The 15,633-nt window shown below is 36.4% G+C and overlaps 1 protein-coding gene across 17 annotated transcripts in view; it reads right to left on the minus strand.

The window, feature by feature from the left end:
• DMD (dystrophin) overlaps positions 1 to 15,633 on the minus strand; it is a 2,358,181-nt gene that overhangs the window by 1,436,041 nt on the left and 906,507 nt on the right. For 15 of the 17 annotated variants that reach the window (XM_057310259.1, XM_057309646.1, XM_048213297.2 and 12 more), the window contains 2 exons: positions 10,094 to 10,282; positions 9,225 to 9,406 (listed from right to left, as the gene is read on the minus strand). In XM_057310259.1, coding sequence (XP_057166242.1) covers positions 9,225 to 9,406; positions 10,094 to 10,282 — 371 coding nt within the window. Of the gene's footprint in view, positions 1 to 9,224; positions 9,407 to 10,093; positions 10,283 to 10,855; positions 10,947 to 15,633 lie in introns of those variants that run through there. The other 2 variants (XM_057311866.1, XM_057311572.1) reach the window with 2 other exon arrangements.

Raw genomic sequence — 15,633 nt, forward strand, 5'->3', positions numbered from 1 at the left:
TTATAGAGATTGTCATTAAGGATAATTTTGTTCTTTCTTCTCACCAAAATAAAAAGTCCAGTTGTTACTATTGAGATGAATGCTCTTAGCATAAGGTTTACACTAATGCCAGAAACCACAATACGCTGAGACCCAGTTTCCCTCAAACATATGGGGACGAGGTAAAACAAATGACCAGATACTTTAAATATTTATAATGTTTCACTAAATGTAGGAATCAGAAAACATGATATATTCTAGACAAGCAAAACAAACAAAACCCACATTGTTTTAAAATTGTAAAGCAACACTGATTTTTTTTAAAGCAAAGTTTCGGTAATGCATATACAAACATATGTAAAGGCTTTTGTTTTATGGCAGTAACGAATGGGCCATATGAAGCACATTAGTAGTTTTCAACTCTCAAGGTTTGGGACATTTATCAAAGCTCAATGAATGCCTCGTGAAATATAAGGTTTAAAACTGAGAATCCAATAAAAACAATGACCCCAAATGTGTACAACTTTCACCATCATTGCTACTTCTCTCCTACCACCTTTAACCACCCCTACCTCCACCACCACCGTCTGCCAGTTCCCATTCTAAATTTCTGGAAGTGTACCATCTGCGTCCATGCATATGGTTCCTCCCTCCTTGCCCCCCTGCACCTCTTTGCCTCAATCAATGCACCCTCTTTCTGCCAAGTCCTAATCATACCTTAAAAAATCCAGCTACAAATCCTGACAGTGGACAATTGCCTTCTGTCTACTACCAGTATATTACTACAAGTAGAGCAGTTTCCACTGCAGAATGAAATGAGGCAAAGTCTAAGTGAATCATATAGAGGTTTTGCCCCCCCCCCCAAAAAATGAATGTGTCCATCCTCTTCTCTACAGCACCACCACTCCGACCAATTGGTACGCTGACATCAGTCTTGGGCCAGAAGAGAAAGCAAAGAGAACAGGACATGCACATTTTTCTAAAGTTCCCACTAATTCTCAAAGCTACCATTTTAATACACTCTGCAACCTGATCTTGGAGACCACAGTTTTTAGTCTACGACCTCACAATAAATATTTCTGAAAGAATTCACCTGCCAAGTTCCCCTTCCAACAACCAGAAATAAAAATAAATTTTCAACTCTCCCTCAAAATTAAACGCATATTCATATTTATTTGTTCACTGAATGGAATGTGAGAAATAGTGCTCTGTTTAAAAAGGATTCTGTGCAACAAAAATGCACCATTGTTTTCAAAATACTGACCTATTTTATTCCTCCATCCATATAACTCAACAGCAATTTAATTATTGATATTCTTCAACTATCCAGAGCAAGATTAAAGTTCAAAATGCAAACAAATTCATTTGCATTGTGAAAGTATAAATTCAAAAGAATCACAGTAACATAATAAAGAAGCTGCATGGCTGGATGCAAAAGATTTTTGTGGCAAATGCATTATGGCAACCCTCAATTCAATCTTCCTGATTAAATACTCACAAGTGGATGAAGAAACGCAGATGTCATCACAAACCAAGGACTACTATTAAATACAATGATTGGAAGATTGTTTAAATTATTCCCAGTAAGAATGGGGAATGTTGACACTCAGAGATCACATTCATTTATATGGCAAGAGAAGCCAACTCTCAAATTCAAAAATTATGTCACTATATAACCTCTGGCACAGAGCCCGGTGTATACTAGACACATGATAAATATTTCTTGAATGAACAAGAGGTATCATTTAATTTTCCATCAAACATAAGACATAATACAAAAACAGGAACACTTTCCCAATCAGAAATATCAGAATTAAAATGATAAAAATGCCAATTTCCATAAAATCTGTTCCTGTTGAAAAGTCTATTAATTTAATTTGAACCATTTTTTGGTCCTAAATCACAATGATGTCATTCTGCTTTTTGTCAACTCCAGCACACTGTTTCTCAAACATGGCCAGTGTGCTCCTACCTCTGGACCTTTCCATTTGTTTGCCTTTGACCCAGCTATCTGCATGGCTTGTTCCCTCCCTTCATTTAGGGCTCTCCTTAAACATTACCTCACCAGAAGAGGCCTTCCCTAACTGATTACCTCCTTACAATCACACACACAACGTTTCCTTCTCCAAATCCACCCCCTGCCTCTTTTCCTTTTGTCATTTATCACCATCTGGTATGTTATACATATTTTGTAACTGTGTCCTCCCACTAAGAATGCAAGCTTCATAAGAGAGGGAGTTAGTCTGCTTTGTTCACTGATATTTCCCCAGTATCTAAAACATGCTGGGAATATAGTAGATAAGAATTGTTAGTGAGAGAGATGAATGAATGATTAAACTTAATTTTCTAATTATCATTGTTTATCTTTGTGTAAAAGCATCGTTCCAAAAAATCTTAGTCTCTAGTCTTTCTTCTATCAATTCTAGAGATCAGGCTTTCCTATTTATAATTTAAACTGTAAGAGTCATAAACTTTTCATTATTTGAACAAGGACTCTCCACATTTTAACTGCACATTATTTACAGAAAGAATTGTGACGGCCAGTCATATCCACTTGAACACGACCGAATTACTGTATGTTAATTATTGCTGCTAAGGATAGTAAGTAATTGTCAGTACTCTCACATTGTCTCTATTGTATAGTCTTTCACAAGAATCTTGCAATTCCATTAGTCACCCCTACGAGATAATATCAACATTTGAGGATTAAATAAGACATCACCTACCACCATTTTTGGAGCTTCTAAGGAAGTAGTTAAAACATTTGGCCCCTCAGTAAATAGGAAAAGAGGAAAAAGAAACATTAAAAGTAGTGGTCTACAAAAAAAAAAAGTATGGATTTATATTATTTCGTAATTGTTTCAAGTAGATCAGTGCTGCTCAAACTTTAATGGGCTTAGGAATCACTCGCGATCTTGCTAAATTGCAGATTCTGATTATGTAGATCAGAGGGAGGACGGAAATTCTGCATTTTAATAAGTTCTCAGGTAATGCTGGTCCTGTTGGCCCTTGAACCACCTTGATCTCTAAGAAATGCTCATTTTAATATTATTAGAAGAATTTAAAAATGAATTAACAAAACAGTGATATAAAATCACATGTACGAGTTTGAGATTATGCATTAACAAAATAGTCATTGCAACAAATTCATTTGTTGGAATGGAAGTACCTGAAAAAAATAATTCATTTGTTCATCCATTCATATATGAATATACAATATGTTAGCTACTTCGCTTGGGAGAAAACCCACGATTTGTTCAGCATCTCCTTTGCTCTATTCATCACTCATGTATGTCATCTCAAGACTGGAACAGACATGTGGGGAAAAAAGATGAACCAGATTTTTTAGACATATTTTTCTCTCCAGCCAAAGTGTGGATGGTGATTCGCAATGATTTGCCATGTTATGGCTAGTGTTGTTACCCAGATACTACTCATATCTCTCCTCCTGCTGATGGAAACCAAAACAGAACTTCACGTGGCCTCCTTACTGACTCGCTTTCATTTTCTTCCCCCACCATCACAAAGACTTTACTTTCCCCCTGCATGTCCTAACCACAATTATCAGAGAAGTTGATGGAACTTGCTATGCTTATCTTTATGAGTCCTTGTAGAAATGTCAGTAAATCTCTTTTTCTCTCTGCAGGTTGCATTTTTCAATCCAATTAATGAGTTTATTCATAGAGAAGAAGATTTTCTGTTGTCCCTGTGCCAGTTGCCTTCTTGCACTTCCACAGTAGGAAGTCTGTCCTTCTCTTCTCGCTCCCTCACCTCCCACCACCCGGAGGGTATTCTGTAGCATAAAATGCATCAAAACAAAAATCATTTCACCTCCTCTCCCTAAGGTTTCCAACTCGAGTAGGTCAACAGACAGTGTCCTGTTCTGGTTATTTTAATTGTGCAATAAGTGGCACTTAGTTCTTTCATTCCAATTGCATAAATATTGTTAAAGATTTTTTATTATTATGTTCAATTAGCCAACATATAGTACATCATTAGTTTCTGATGTAGTGTTCAACGATTCATTAGTTGCGTAGATTTTTAATGGACCAATAGCAGCATGTCGTTGTCAAAGTAGTGTGTGGCTAGAGATATCTTCACAAAGTTTACCATATTAGCTTCATCATTAATTCATATCTATGAAGGTATCAGAATTATAGTAGAAAGAAATAGGAAAAGAATCAAATGGAAATGGAGTAAAAAGAGGAAGAAAGGGAGAAGCATCTGTGTCTTTGATTTTTTTACTGACATTTTTTTTTTTATTTTAGCTAGTTCACAGTGCAATACTAGTTTCAGGAGTAGAATTTAGTGATTCATCACTGACATACAACACCCAGAGCTCATCACAAGTGCCCTCCTAAATACCTGTCACCCATCTAGCCCATCGCCCACCTCCGGCCATCAACCCTCAGTTTGTTCTCTACCATTAAGAGTCTCTTATGATTTATTTCCTTCTCTCCCTCCTCACCCCTTCTCATATGTTCATCTGTTTTCTTTCTTAAATTCCATATATGAGTGAGATCATATGATATCTGTCTTTCTCTGAGTGACTTATCTCATTTAGCATAATACACTCTAGTTTCATCCACATAACTGCAAATAGAAGATTTCATTCTTTTGCTGGCTGAATAATATTCCATTGTGTGTGTGTGTGTGTGTGTATCACATCTTCTTTATCCATTCATACTGACATTTCTTTATAAAGCATATTTCTAAGTGTTTCAATTGTAAAATTTCAACGTCAAATGTAATTTCAATCACCCTGAACATGTTCTCTCACACCCAGGGAAAACACCCACAATCATATCCTTTGGGGAAAAAATGAATGAAGCAATTAGAACAAGGTGGAGAAAAAGAGTGAAAAATACATATGAGGCAAAGTATTAACCACAATGGTAGAGTTAAATAGCACATGGCTAGGCATCTTATTTACAACGGTGATCATTCTTTGCATTTTGTAATTATTTTGCATTCACAATCTACTTTTTCATACCCTATCTCAGCCACTATCTTTTTGAGGTGTGCCAGGTACACAGCAGAAGTGCTGCTGTTTCATCAATCAGTAACTAAGAATTATGGAGGGCAAGTATGCAATCCAGTTCACATAAATAGGTGTATAAGAAAGTGAGACCTTATCCCTTAGGCAAATTAGAGTAAGGTGGAAATAGGAGCATTGTGTTACCTCTATATATTTTTTTTAATTTCTTGTTTTGTTTAATAATTGTTAATGGTTTGCAGGATAAATAGTATTTCCCAGATGCAACCTGAGTATAGCTAACATCTATATGCATGAGGCAAGGGTATCTATTTCCAAAATAAAAAGGATCCTGACTGTTAAAAATGCAAAAAAGGAACCGAAATAAATAGAGCAGGAATAGTTTATAAAGTAACTGTTGGGCTAAGATAAAAGAATATATTCCAGTACTAAAGACCTGGCATCTCTTATCTGGGTTATTGCACTAACCTTATAACCGTCCTCTCTCCTTCCAGTGTCATTACTGATACTTCCTTTACCTATCTCTCCCCTACTTAAAACATTCTGGTGGTGGGGCACCTGGGTGGCACAGTCGGTTAAGTATCCAACTCTTGGTTTCAGCTCAGGTCATGATCTCATGGTGATGGGATCGAGCCCCATGTTGGGCTCTGCACTCAATACAGAGTCTGCTTGGGATTTTTTCTCCCTCTCCCTCTGCCGCTCCCATACATGTATGCTCGCTCGCTCTCTCAATCAATAAATCTTTAAAAATGAGGTACTGTACGGTGACTAACATAACATAATAAAATAAATAAATAAACAAACAAACTACTAATCCCTTAAAAAAATAAATATTCTGGTGGCTTTTTCTTGCATTTATGCTAGAACTCAAGCCTTATCTCTTACCCTGACTGACACAGAAATACAAGAGATGACCCTTACCTTTCTTTTAACCCCATCTCATACCTTCCCTCCTGCAACTCCCCAATCATCCTGACCTTTCGCTTCCTCTAACAAGCCAGTTGTTCCTCTTTTAGAGCCTTTGCACTGGCTGTTCCCTCTGCCTGAAATGTTACTCTCCTCATCTATAAATGGCCATTCCTTCTTGTCATTCAAATTCAAGTTAAATGGTAACACCCCAGAAATAATATTCTTGGATCACAAAGGCTAAGTATCAGATAGAAGTAAGTTTTCTAAAGAAATTAAAAGGTACTGTGACACAGAAATTCTTCTCTTTCTTCTTCTTGTGTTATTTTCTTAATTGCCTCTCTAGGGCTTCAGGAGATCTGCGACTTAACCTCTTATGACCAAATACTGTATCTCCAGTGCCTGGAAATGTATCTAATATCTTGAGGCACTCCATTAATGTTTGTTAATACTTGCATGTGTTTGTGGGTGTGCATAGAGTTTTGCGTATATACAAATACATATATTTAATATATATCAATGAATATATATCAAATATGATTTTATTATTACTGGCAGATATGCTGGTAGATAATAAACATAATTGTCAAGTGTAAATATTCACAGATTTTAGTTATAAGCTTATTGTATTCCCCACTAGTTTTTTTTTACATTTGCTATAAGATCACAACTTAAGAATTCTAGCATAGAGGGACACCTGGGTGGCTCAGTCGGTTAAGCTGCTGCCTTCAGCTCAGGTCATGATCCTAAAGTCCTAGGACTGAGTCCCGCATCAGGCTCATTGCTCAGCAGGGAGGCTATTTCTCCCTCTGCCTGCTCTGCCTGCCACTCCCCCTGCTTGTGCTCACTCTCTCTCTGATATTGATATATATATATATATATATATATATATATATATATATATATATATATAAAAACCAAGAAGAATTCTAGCATGGCTTCAATTATATCTCATATGCCTAGACAAACCTTAATTATCATTCCTCTCATCACTAAAGCTAGGCTTAGGCAGAGATGATGGCTTCTGATGGGGTCTACCCACACTCTGTCTTTGCAAAGGAGAGAGATGAAAAATGTAGACTGATCCATTTTTGTTTACCAGCAATTTACCATGCCTTCCTAAATAGCTTTGGAAACAAAAGGTGATACTCCATACAAAGCTAGTCATCAATATGGTCATGATAATAGAAAGTGAACAGGTAGCAATTTATAAAAGCATGAAATTATTCTTTTTTTAAAATACTGACAACATTCTATTTTCATAATTAGCTCTTTGGTTCCTCCAAAAAAATCTATTAAGAGTCAAGTCCAGCATGGTTTGCCTAATGGCTTATCTCATTTAGAATTTAATAGGTTTTATGCATGAACACACACAAAGTTAGTGAAAGTGGTATGGAAGACTTACTTTTGCAAACTCACAAAAGATTTCTGAATTTGTTTTGTGAAACAATAGTTCATGTATGGGTATTTCAACAAATTGTCCAGAAAAGACTATGTGCAACAAGTGGTTCCCTATTAGTGTCTCATTTTCAAAACTCTAAGTTTTAGCAAAAACTATGCCAATGAAGAGGACACCCTTGCCTTCCAAATAATCATTCAAAAGCTTAAACACAAACCAAAGCGTATAAAACCAAAGTGCCCAAATCTTCCCTCAAGACAAACTGGTTTCTGACGTCAAGCTTAGCTAAGGGCTGATGTTGCCATTTTAGCTTTTCCATCCTCCAGCGGGAAGGGGGTGAGGAAATTACACACATACACACATGTATGTATGTGTATGTGTGCAAATATGGATGTGTGCACTATCGTCCATGTATGTGTATCTATGCAGTCATATATCATCAAATGGTAGATATCCCTTTAAGATGGGTTTTTTTTATTAAACTTTTTTAAAAACAGACTAAAAATTGGGGATTTTAATTTTAGGTTGCACTCACCTTTTCTTGCCTCAAACTGCAATTCATTACTTGACTGATACGAATACTTGATACCATATTATCAGTTTTATTTAAAAAAGGGATTGAGGAACACCGGGGGTAACTAGCCTCCAGAAGACAATGGGAAAAGAGAAGGTAGGAAGGAGATGACAGTGGTTCCACTGTGGGATTTTAAAGACAAGCAAATTTTGTCTGAGGTTGCTTTAAGTTGCACAGATCAGTGAAAATAGGAGTTGTAACCTGAAGAAGGTTGGGATATAACCACAAGTATGAGTCTCTACATCTTATAATTTATGATGATAAATGGGTGGAATAAATCAGTTGACCCTTGGGCATGGGTATGGGGCTGACTCGAGCGTTATAATATGGCTGGTCTAACTCTCACTTCCAGAGTTCACTGCCATCATCAAAATAATCACAACAGGGGAAAATGTCAGGCTGTGTAGCCTAGTCTCTCCTGGTTTGGAATACCAATATTTGTGAAAATTCTATCCTATATATGCCTTATTTATTCTTTCAAAAGACGTGAGTTTAAAAATGTATTTTCCCCCTCCCTATTGTCACACTATAATTTAGTACTGAAATAGCAATCTTCCCAGCATATCTAATGAGTTTCTTTGGTCCTATTTTAAAGCTTTTAATCTTCATAAATAATAGCTAAGTAAACTTAAGGCGCTTGGACAATTTCTTTAGCTTAATGTATTCAAATCCACAGTTGGCACTTCATTTCTTTTCATTTAAAAATAAATCTATCTTGTCTCGATAGGCTCTACATGAATACACACACCTAACAATATAAATCAAAGCAACACATCCAGAATGATGAGATCTACTTTTTACCTTTAGAAGAAATATACCATTTTCAGAAATGTCTCAAAAATTCTTTTTTGATAAAGTCAATATATATTCTTAAAATAATTCACAACCATACAGTAGTTGCATAAGGATTTCCGAACGGATGAGAAACATTTTTTCAAGAGGATTTCCATAAACACATGAGAAACTATTTAATATTTTGAGAGCTTTTCCTTCAGAACAGAAGTTTCCTATCAACTGTACCTAATAGGTGATTTTATGCGCATGGCTTCCCGTTTATACTTCCATGCCTTCCAGAGTCACATTTTAATTTTCAGAGAAAACTGAGAAAATGTTAACTATGACACCAATTTTGGCAACTTTCAAAGCACAGTTCTGTAGATAATGGTCCTTCTATCCAACATCTCCACATTAATTACAAAAGTGAAAAACAAAATGAAACAGACATGCAAATCCAACCAAAACATCCCCTAAATAAAGAGCTATATACCTTGGAAACCAACTGAGAATCCCAACTGAAACAAGAAACTGCATCTAAATAATAGTAAGATTCCAAAACTTGCTATTTTTAGGAATTAAAAACAAAGACTTACTTGCTTTGTTTTTCCATGCTAGCTACCCTGAGGCATTCCCATCTTGAATTTAGGAGATTCATTTGTTCTTGTACTTCACTTTCTTCATCTTCTGATAATTTCCCCGTTCCAATCAGTTGACTTCCCAGTTGTAGAACATTACCGACCCGTCCCTGATGGGACGTCAAATCCATCATGAACCCCTGACAGGGAAAGATGGTGACAAAAGTTGATACTTCAGGTAAATCCTTATGATTTTGAATTTTATTTTTTCACGATTTTAAATTTGTAGCCCATTTAAATTATATTCCCAGTAAAAGGATTTCATTTTTTATTTAAGGAAACCCAATACTGTTTCTAATATGAATCAAGGGCAATTATTAGCTTAGGTCACCTTCTGCAGACGCAGATCCTGAGACAGGAATTTGTGTGCAAGTGACTTACTAAGTCAAAGCTCCTGGGGAGATCCGCAAAGGAGCCAAAGTAGAAGAAAACAGGACGAGAAAGGGGCAGAAAGCAAGTGAGCATGTCATTTCAGGAAAAGTCTCCCACCATGGGTAGTGTGGCCTGATATCACACGCGTACTCTGGAGTGTAAGTTATATCTCAGCACTGCCTCGACCCAAGAAAAGTGAGCTAGGTTCTCATATCCCTGGCATGAGTCACTGGCAAAAATCAGATCTCAGCCACTTCAACTGTAATTCTTGAAGGCAGAACTTCAAATGCTGGCTGGTAGAATTCCATGCCCATAAACATTTATTTGTTTCCTTCTCAAAATAAAAACTAAATTACCAGAACACAAGGATCTTATAGAGTAACTGAGATAACAAGAGAGACTTGCCATCATGACAAGTCATGGGCTTCGTTTCATAAATCAACGTTTTGCTTTACCTCATGAGTATGAAATTGTTCTTTCACTTCTTCTACATCATTAGAAATCTCTCCTTGGGCTTGCAATGTGTCCTCAGCTGAAAGAAGCCATGACAGTACTTCCTCCAAAGCTGTTTGGTAACTGTCCAGATTTACTTCAGTCTCCATTAATGAACGGCCAAATGACTTGTCTTCAGGAGCTTCCAAACGCTGAACAATAAAATAAATTGGGTGTTATACAATTAGTATCTCTGCAGACTGTTCCAGTACATTACATGATAAATCGAATGAAATATTTAAAATGCTAGAAATGTCCACTTGCATTATCAGAGACATGAAGAGCAGACACATACAAGAGCAAGTCTGCATTTTAACATCTCACAAATATACACACAAATTCTCAAATGGCAGTTGAAATCCACTTCAAATTAATATTTTATTAAAGCTTCCCTGGATTACTATAAGGAGTGAATTAATACATCATTTCTTCATGTTGTATTTTAAGCGCTACTAAGTTTCATCCATAGGTAACTTTTTTCATTTCATATTTTCATTCCTTTACATATATAAATATATATATATATATATATGTATGTATGTATGTATATATATATATATATATATATATATTATTGTATTGTATGTACATACTTTTGCAATGGCATTAAAGGAAACATCTCCGCCCAAGAGATGGGAATGAAATATTTCTGAAGATTTAAAGAGCAGAAAAGTTCCCAGTATGAAAATTAACGGGAGAAGAAGGTAAAGTTTAAATAGAAATACCTCATTCACACATCTGAAATTTCTAACAGTATGATGACTTCTATGAACTAAGCTTTTATTTCCAGAAGGCCATGGTTTCAGAAGGAAGACATCACCTTAGGGGAAGGAAAATATGAAGTATTTGCTTCGACATTTCATTAGCAGGATGTTAAGTAAGACTCCCAAGAGTTGTCTTGAAACTCTAAATTTCTCTTGAAACCATAAAGCTGAGAACAACAAGGACAAAGTGGCCATGATTCTAAAGAGAAGATCCAGGCTACCTCTGAAGGTGCTGCTAAGAGGGGACCAGTTTTCCGGTCCCACCACCCTCAATCCACTACCTAGCTCAAAGGTGTAGAAGAAGCATGGAGACTGACTGGAAAAAACTAATTAGAAAAGATTCCTGGGGACAAGCCAGAGCCCTATGTACATCTGTACCTTCTCCCCTCCTCAAGCCAAGTAATGGAGACTTTGGAAGAATCACCTGGAGAGGGTAGGGTAGTTTCCAGGATGGAATACTGACCGCTAAACCTGGCTATATGTCAGCAGGGATTCCCAAACCACGGAACCAGTAATACCAAGTGACAGGAGAGAACTCTTGGGATAACCTCTGTGTCTGCTGCTTTAATATTAGGGCAATTATCAATGGTCAGAATTTGAACAAATAAGAAAATCTGCATGAATTTTTCTTTGGATCAAATACACTCGTGGTAGGTGGCTGGGCTTCAAAAATACTAAAGAAGACCACACTCAAGAGGGTTCCCTGCTAAAGTAAGGGACAGAGACAAACTGATGACATAGTTAAGTGGAGCAAAGATACTGGAGAACTATTTGGAGAGGAATCTTCTGTACACCCCAAAGATAGCAAGCAAGCACTGGGCCCTAACAAACAGGGTTCTGCAAAGGAAACAAAATGCAGGGTAGAAGAACCAGAAGCTACTTGGAAGACTGCATGATCAAAGTCAGCATTAAGAGGAGAAAAGTCACATAAAGGTAGCCTGGGACATGCATATAGACAGAACCAGCTTCATGGTTGTGCAATCTTAGCAGCTGTATGGCTCAAAGGACACCTTGCTTGTTTTACCTGCTTCTTGACATTGCCACCTTAAAATCCTTAATAATTTTATCTCTGAATGTGGGTAATATAAGTGAAGTCCAATAAGGTGACAAAGTATGCATGTGTGCAGAGGAAGTAAGTACATTATGTATCCTCACCCCCATTTGCATATAGTGTTGCTGATGTTCCATGAGTAGAGAATGCTGGTAGACACACAATATGTGGGGATTTAGCAACACTAGAGGCGAGTGCAAGGTAAGTATGTGAGGCATGCACAGCCCCGGGAACTCGCACTTCTGTGTGAACCAGAACTTGCTTCCAATGCAGAAAGAAGGCAGTTCCAAGAAAACATGAACAACCAAAGAGCCTTTCAGTATCCTTTCTTACTTGTATTTCTTTCCCTTATTAGCCAACCATTTAGGCTGAAATTCATGACAGAGAAAGAAAGGGAAATGGCAACCCATGGTTCCTTGTCCTTTCGATCCTCCCTCATCTGAATGCTGAAAGTAGACAATATTAGTAGAATGTGTACATATCAAGAAGAGAAATAAAAACAGCGAAGTTAGTTGTGCAGCATTTCCATATTAAGAATGAAATACATAGGCACATATAAGCTACGAAATACAGATCGTGTAGCGCTGGTGATTTCGCATGAGTTACATGGTCTTATATTTGCATTTACAACGGCAATTGCACAATATAACAATGAGCAGTAAAACTCATACTAATACTTTAAAATTTTAATTTTCTTTATTCAGTCTGAAGTTAAACAGCAAATAAAAAACACAAGGGCAAGTCAAGAAAGAGAGACCATGGAATAAAGGAAATGGCTTTACATTTTAATTTTAACAGCACTTTCCTTCCTGCTTTTTGAACAAGGGGCTCTGTATTTCATTTTTCACCATACTGCAATCGTGCAGCCAGCCCTGCGAATAGGTTAAAAAAAAAAGTGCAGTTCAATCCTGGATATTTTGTCTCCCCTGGGTTAGAAGTGAGAGGAGATGGGTGCTTTATTATCATGTACAGTAGAATTGGGTGTAAAACCCAGGGGCTTGGGAGGCAATTGGTGTCTGAATCTTGACTCTGGCCTGAGGTCTTGTTACCCTGGGAATGTTACTTAGCCCCATTATTAGACTTAGTTTCCTCCTATGCAAAACAGGAGCAATAATACTTTCCTAATAACACTGTGGTAAGAATTGAAGAACAGTATATAAAGTGTTTAGGAGAATGCCTGACCTCATGCAAGAACCCAATAAAGTGCATGATAACTGTAATTATTTTTGGATTCTTATATACATAAGAACTATTATGAAACACAACCTGTTCCAATATTACCTTCTTAAGTCACTGGTCAGACTGCAAAAGCCAGAAAATTATTGTAGAAAAAAAAGGATCCAAAAACCTTCGAAGAGTAAATATCAATTACATCAAACCTTTCTGAAACTTGAATGTCAACCTAGCTCCTACATAAAAGTTCTAAAAATCATTAATGATCTTGATTTCAAATTATCTTTTTGAAATGATCAACTGTAAACAACACTATTACTCAAGTAACACAACACTACATTTTCCCAATGCACAATCTGAATTAGAAAAGTAAACACTCCCATCGATAGATATGTGGATAAAGAAGATGTGACATATATACACAATGGAATATCACTCAGGCATAAAAAAGAAGGAAATCTTGCCACTTGTGACAACACGGAAGGACCTAGAGGGTATTATGCTAAGTGAAATAAGTCAGACAGAGAAAGACAAATACCCTATCACTTCACTTATATGTGGAATCTAAAAAACAAAACAGAAGCAGACTCATAAATACAGAAAACAAACTGGTGGTTGTCGGGGGGGGTGAAATACGTGAAGAGGATGAAGAGGTACAAACTTGCAGTTATAAAATGCATAAGTCATGGTGATGTAAAGTAGAGCATAGGAAAACAGTCAATAATATTATAATAACACTGGTGATAGATGGTAACTAGACTTACTACAGTGATCATTTCATAATGTATATAAATGTCAAATCACTAGTTGTACACCTGAAACCGGTATAATCTTGGATGCCAACTACACTTCAGTAGAAATAAAAAAAGAAATAAACACTTCATGATTTACTGATATTTACCGAGGTTTGAAATTTTGGAGACAATTTTAAAAGGCAAATCTTTATAGTCAAGGACATAATGTCTAGTACTCATAAATTCTGAATCTAAGAGTTTTGTCTGAGGATGTTCATAAAACAAAAACTTTGCAAAGACAGCCTTATTAAATCTAAATTCAAACATGAATAAGCTGTGTGAAATAACAAATAACTCAATTAATCATTATTTACATCCATAAATTCAAGTCTACATATATAGATGATTATGGTCAAAATTGTCAGCTGGGCTCTGAGTAATTTTTTCTTTGTCTAGACCACTATTTTTCAAATTTGTTAGTCATGATCCATCAGTGATTCATGAAATCATTTTAGTGGGGCATGATCAGGAATATTTAATGGGTCATGACCAGGAATATTCTATTTAAAATAAAATAAAATAAATAATAGTAGTCTATATCATTTATATTAAGGATTAATATTGTTTTGTGAATTTTTGTTTCAGATATGCATATCTATGTATCTATGTGTACATATGTATGTTCTGGATCAAGATGAAAAAAATCATTTTCTGTAGTTCATGAAACAAAATTGGAAACAGTTCTAGAATTTCAGCACAGAATAACCCATGACAGAAGAAATGTACTTGAATTTCACATTTGCACATTTTCAATAGAAACCTTGGAACAAACCACATTCTTTACAAATCCATCTTTAACAATGGTGGTTCCCAAGCTCCTTGGGAACTTCCCAGGTGTAATCCAAAATTAATCCCTCTATGTGGAGGGCAGGAAGAGACCAAATAAAGATGCAGGCCACTCCAGGTTGGTAGGTGGCAAGTTTAATAAGCAAAGGAACTTACATACAAGCCTTGTTTATACAGAGACATTAATACCGTTCAGTCACATATACTATCCAGATGGGCTCAACATCAAATCACTCTCTCAAGGCTGCATCCTTGGAGCAGCTCTATAAAGTGGGGAAGGCAAGTGGAATACACATTCCAAGGTCAGGGGAGCGTGTGAAGGGACAAAGGGCCTCCAATTGCCACGGTCCAGCTCAAAGGTCAACAGGCAGTCATGCCCTCTCAATGACCTCCCCTAATAGAGAACTTAGAGATATGTAGAGAGGCTAATACTTTTGGTATCAGCTCCCCAAAATGTATATTCTTTGCCACAGTATTTCATATTTCACCTAAGCTTGTGCCTAGTTCATACATACCATGGCATCAAAGAAAACTTTCTAGGAAACCTGATCTTTGATTTTTATAGATGGTCTATGCATAAGGAAGCGACACCAATCATTTCATGAATGAAGATGCCAGTATCATCAACTAAAACTAAGTTTTTTTTTCCCCCAGGCTTCAATCTTATTTTAATTTCTGTCTTTATCACAATGGTTTATGTTTCTCTGCAGTACACTGGGCAAATAACGATTCAGATGAGAGGCATAACAATGGATGGATGGTTAACAATTCTGGTGGTTTTCAACATTAAGAACATTAAAATTTATTCAACATTATCCACAGACTTCAGAGGCTTAACGATTGTGCTTTTACATGAAGACTTAACAGATTTTGTCACCCATATTCCTTGAATATGTTGCTATTGCACAAAGGTGGAAGAGTAGAGAGGAGAAAAT

The sequence above is a fragment of the Ursus arctos genome, chromosome X (genome assembly GCF_023065955.2).
Source record: "Ursus arctos isolate Adak ecotype North America chromosome X, UrsArc2.0, whole genome shotgun sequence".
NCBI lineage: Eukaryota > Metazoa > Chordata > Mammalia > Carnivora > Ursidae > Ursus > Ursus arctos.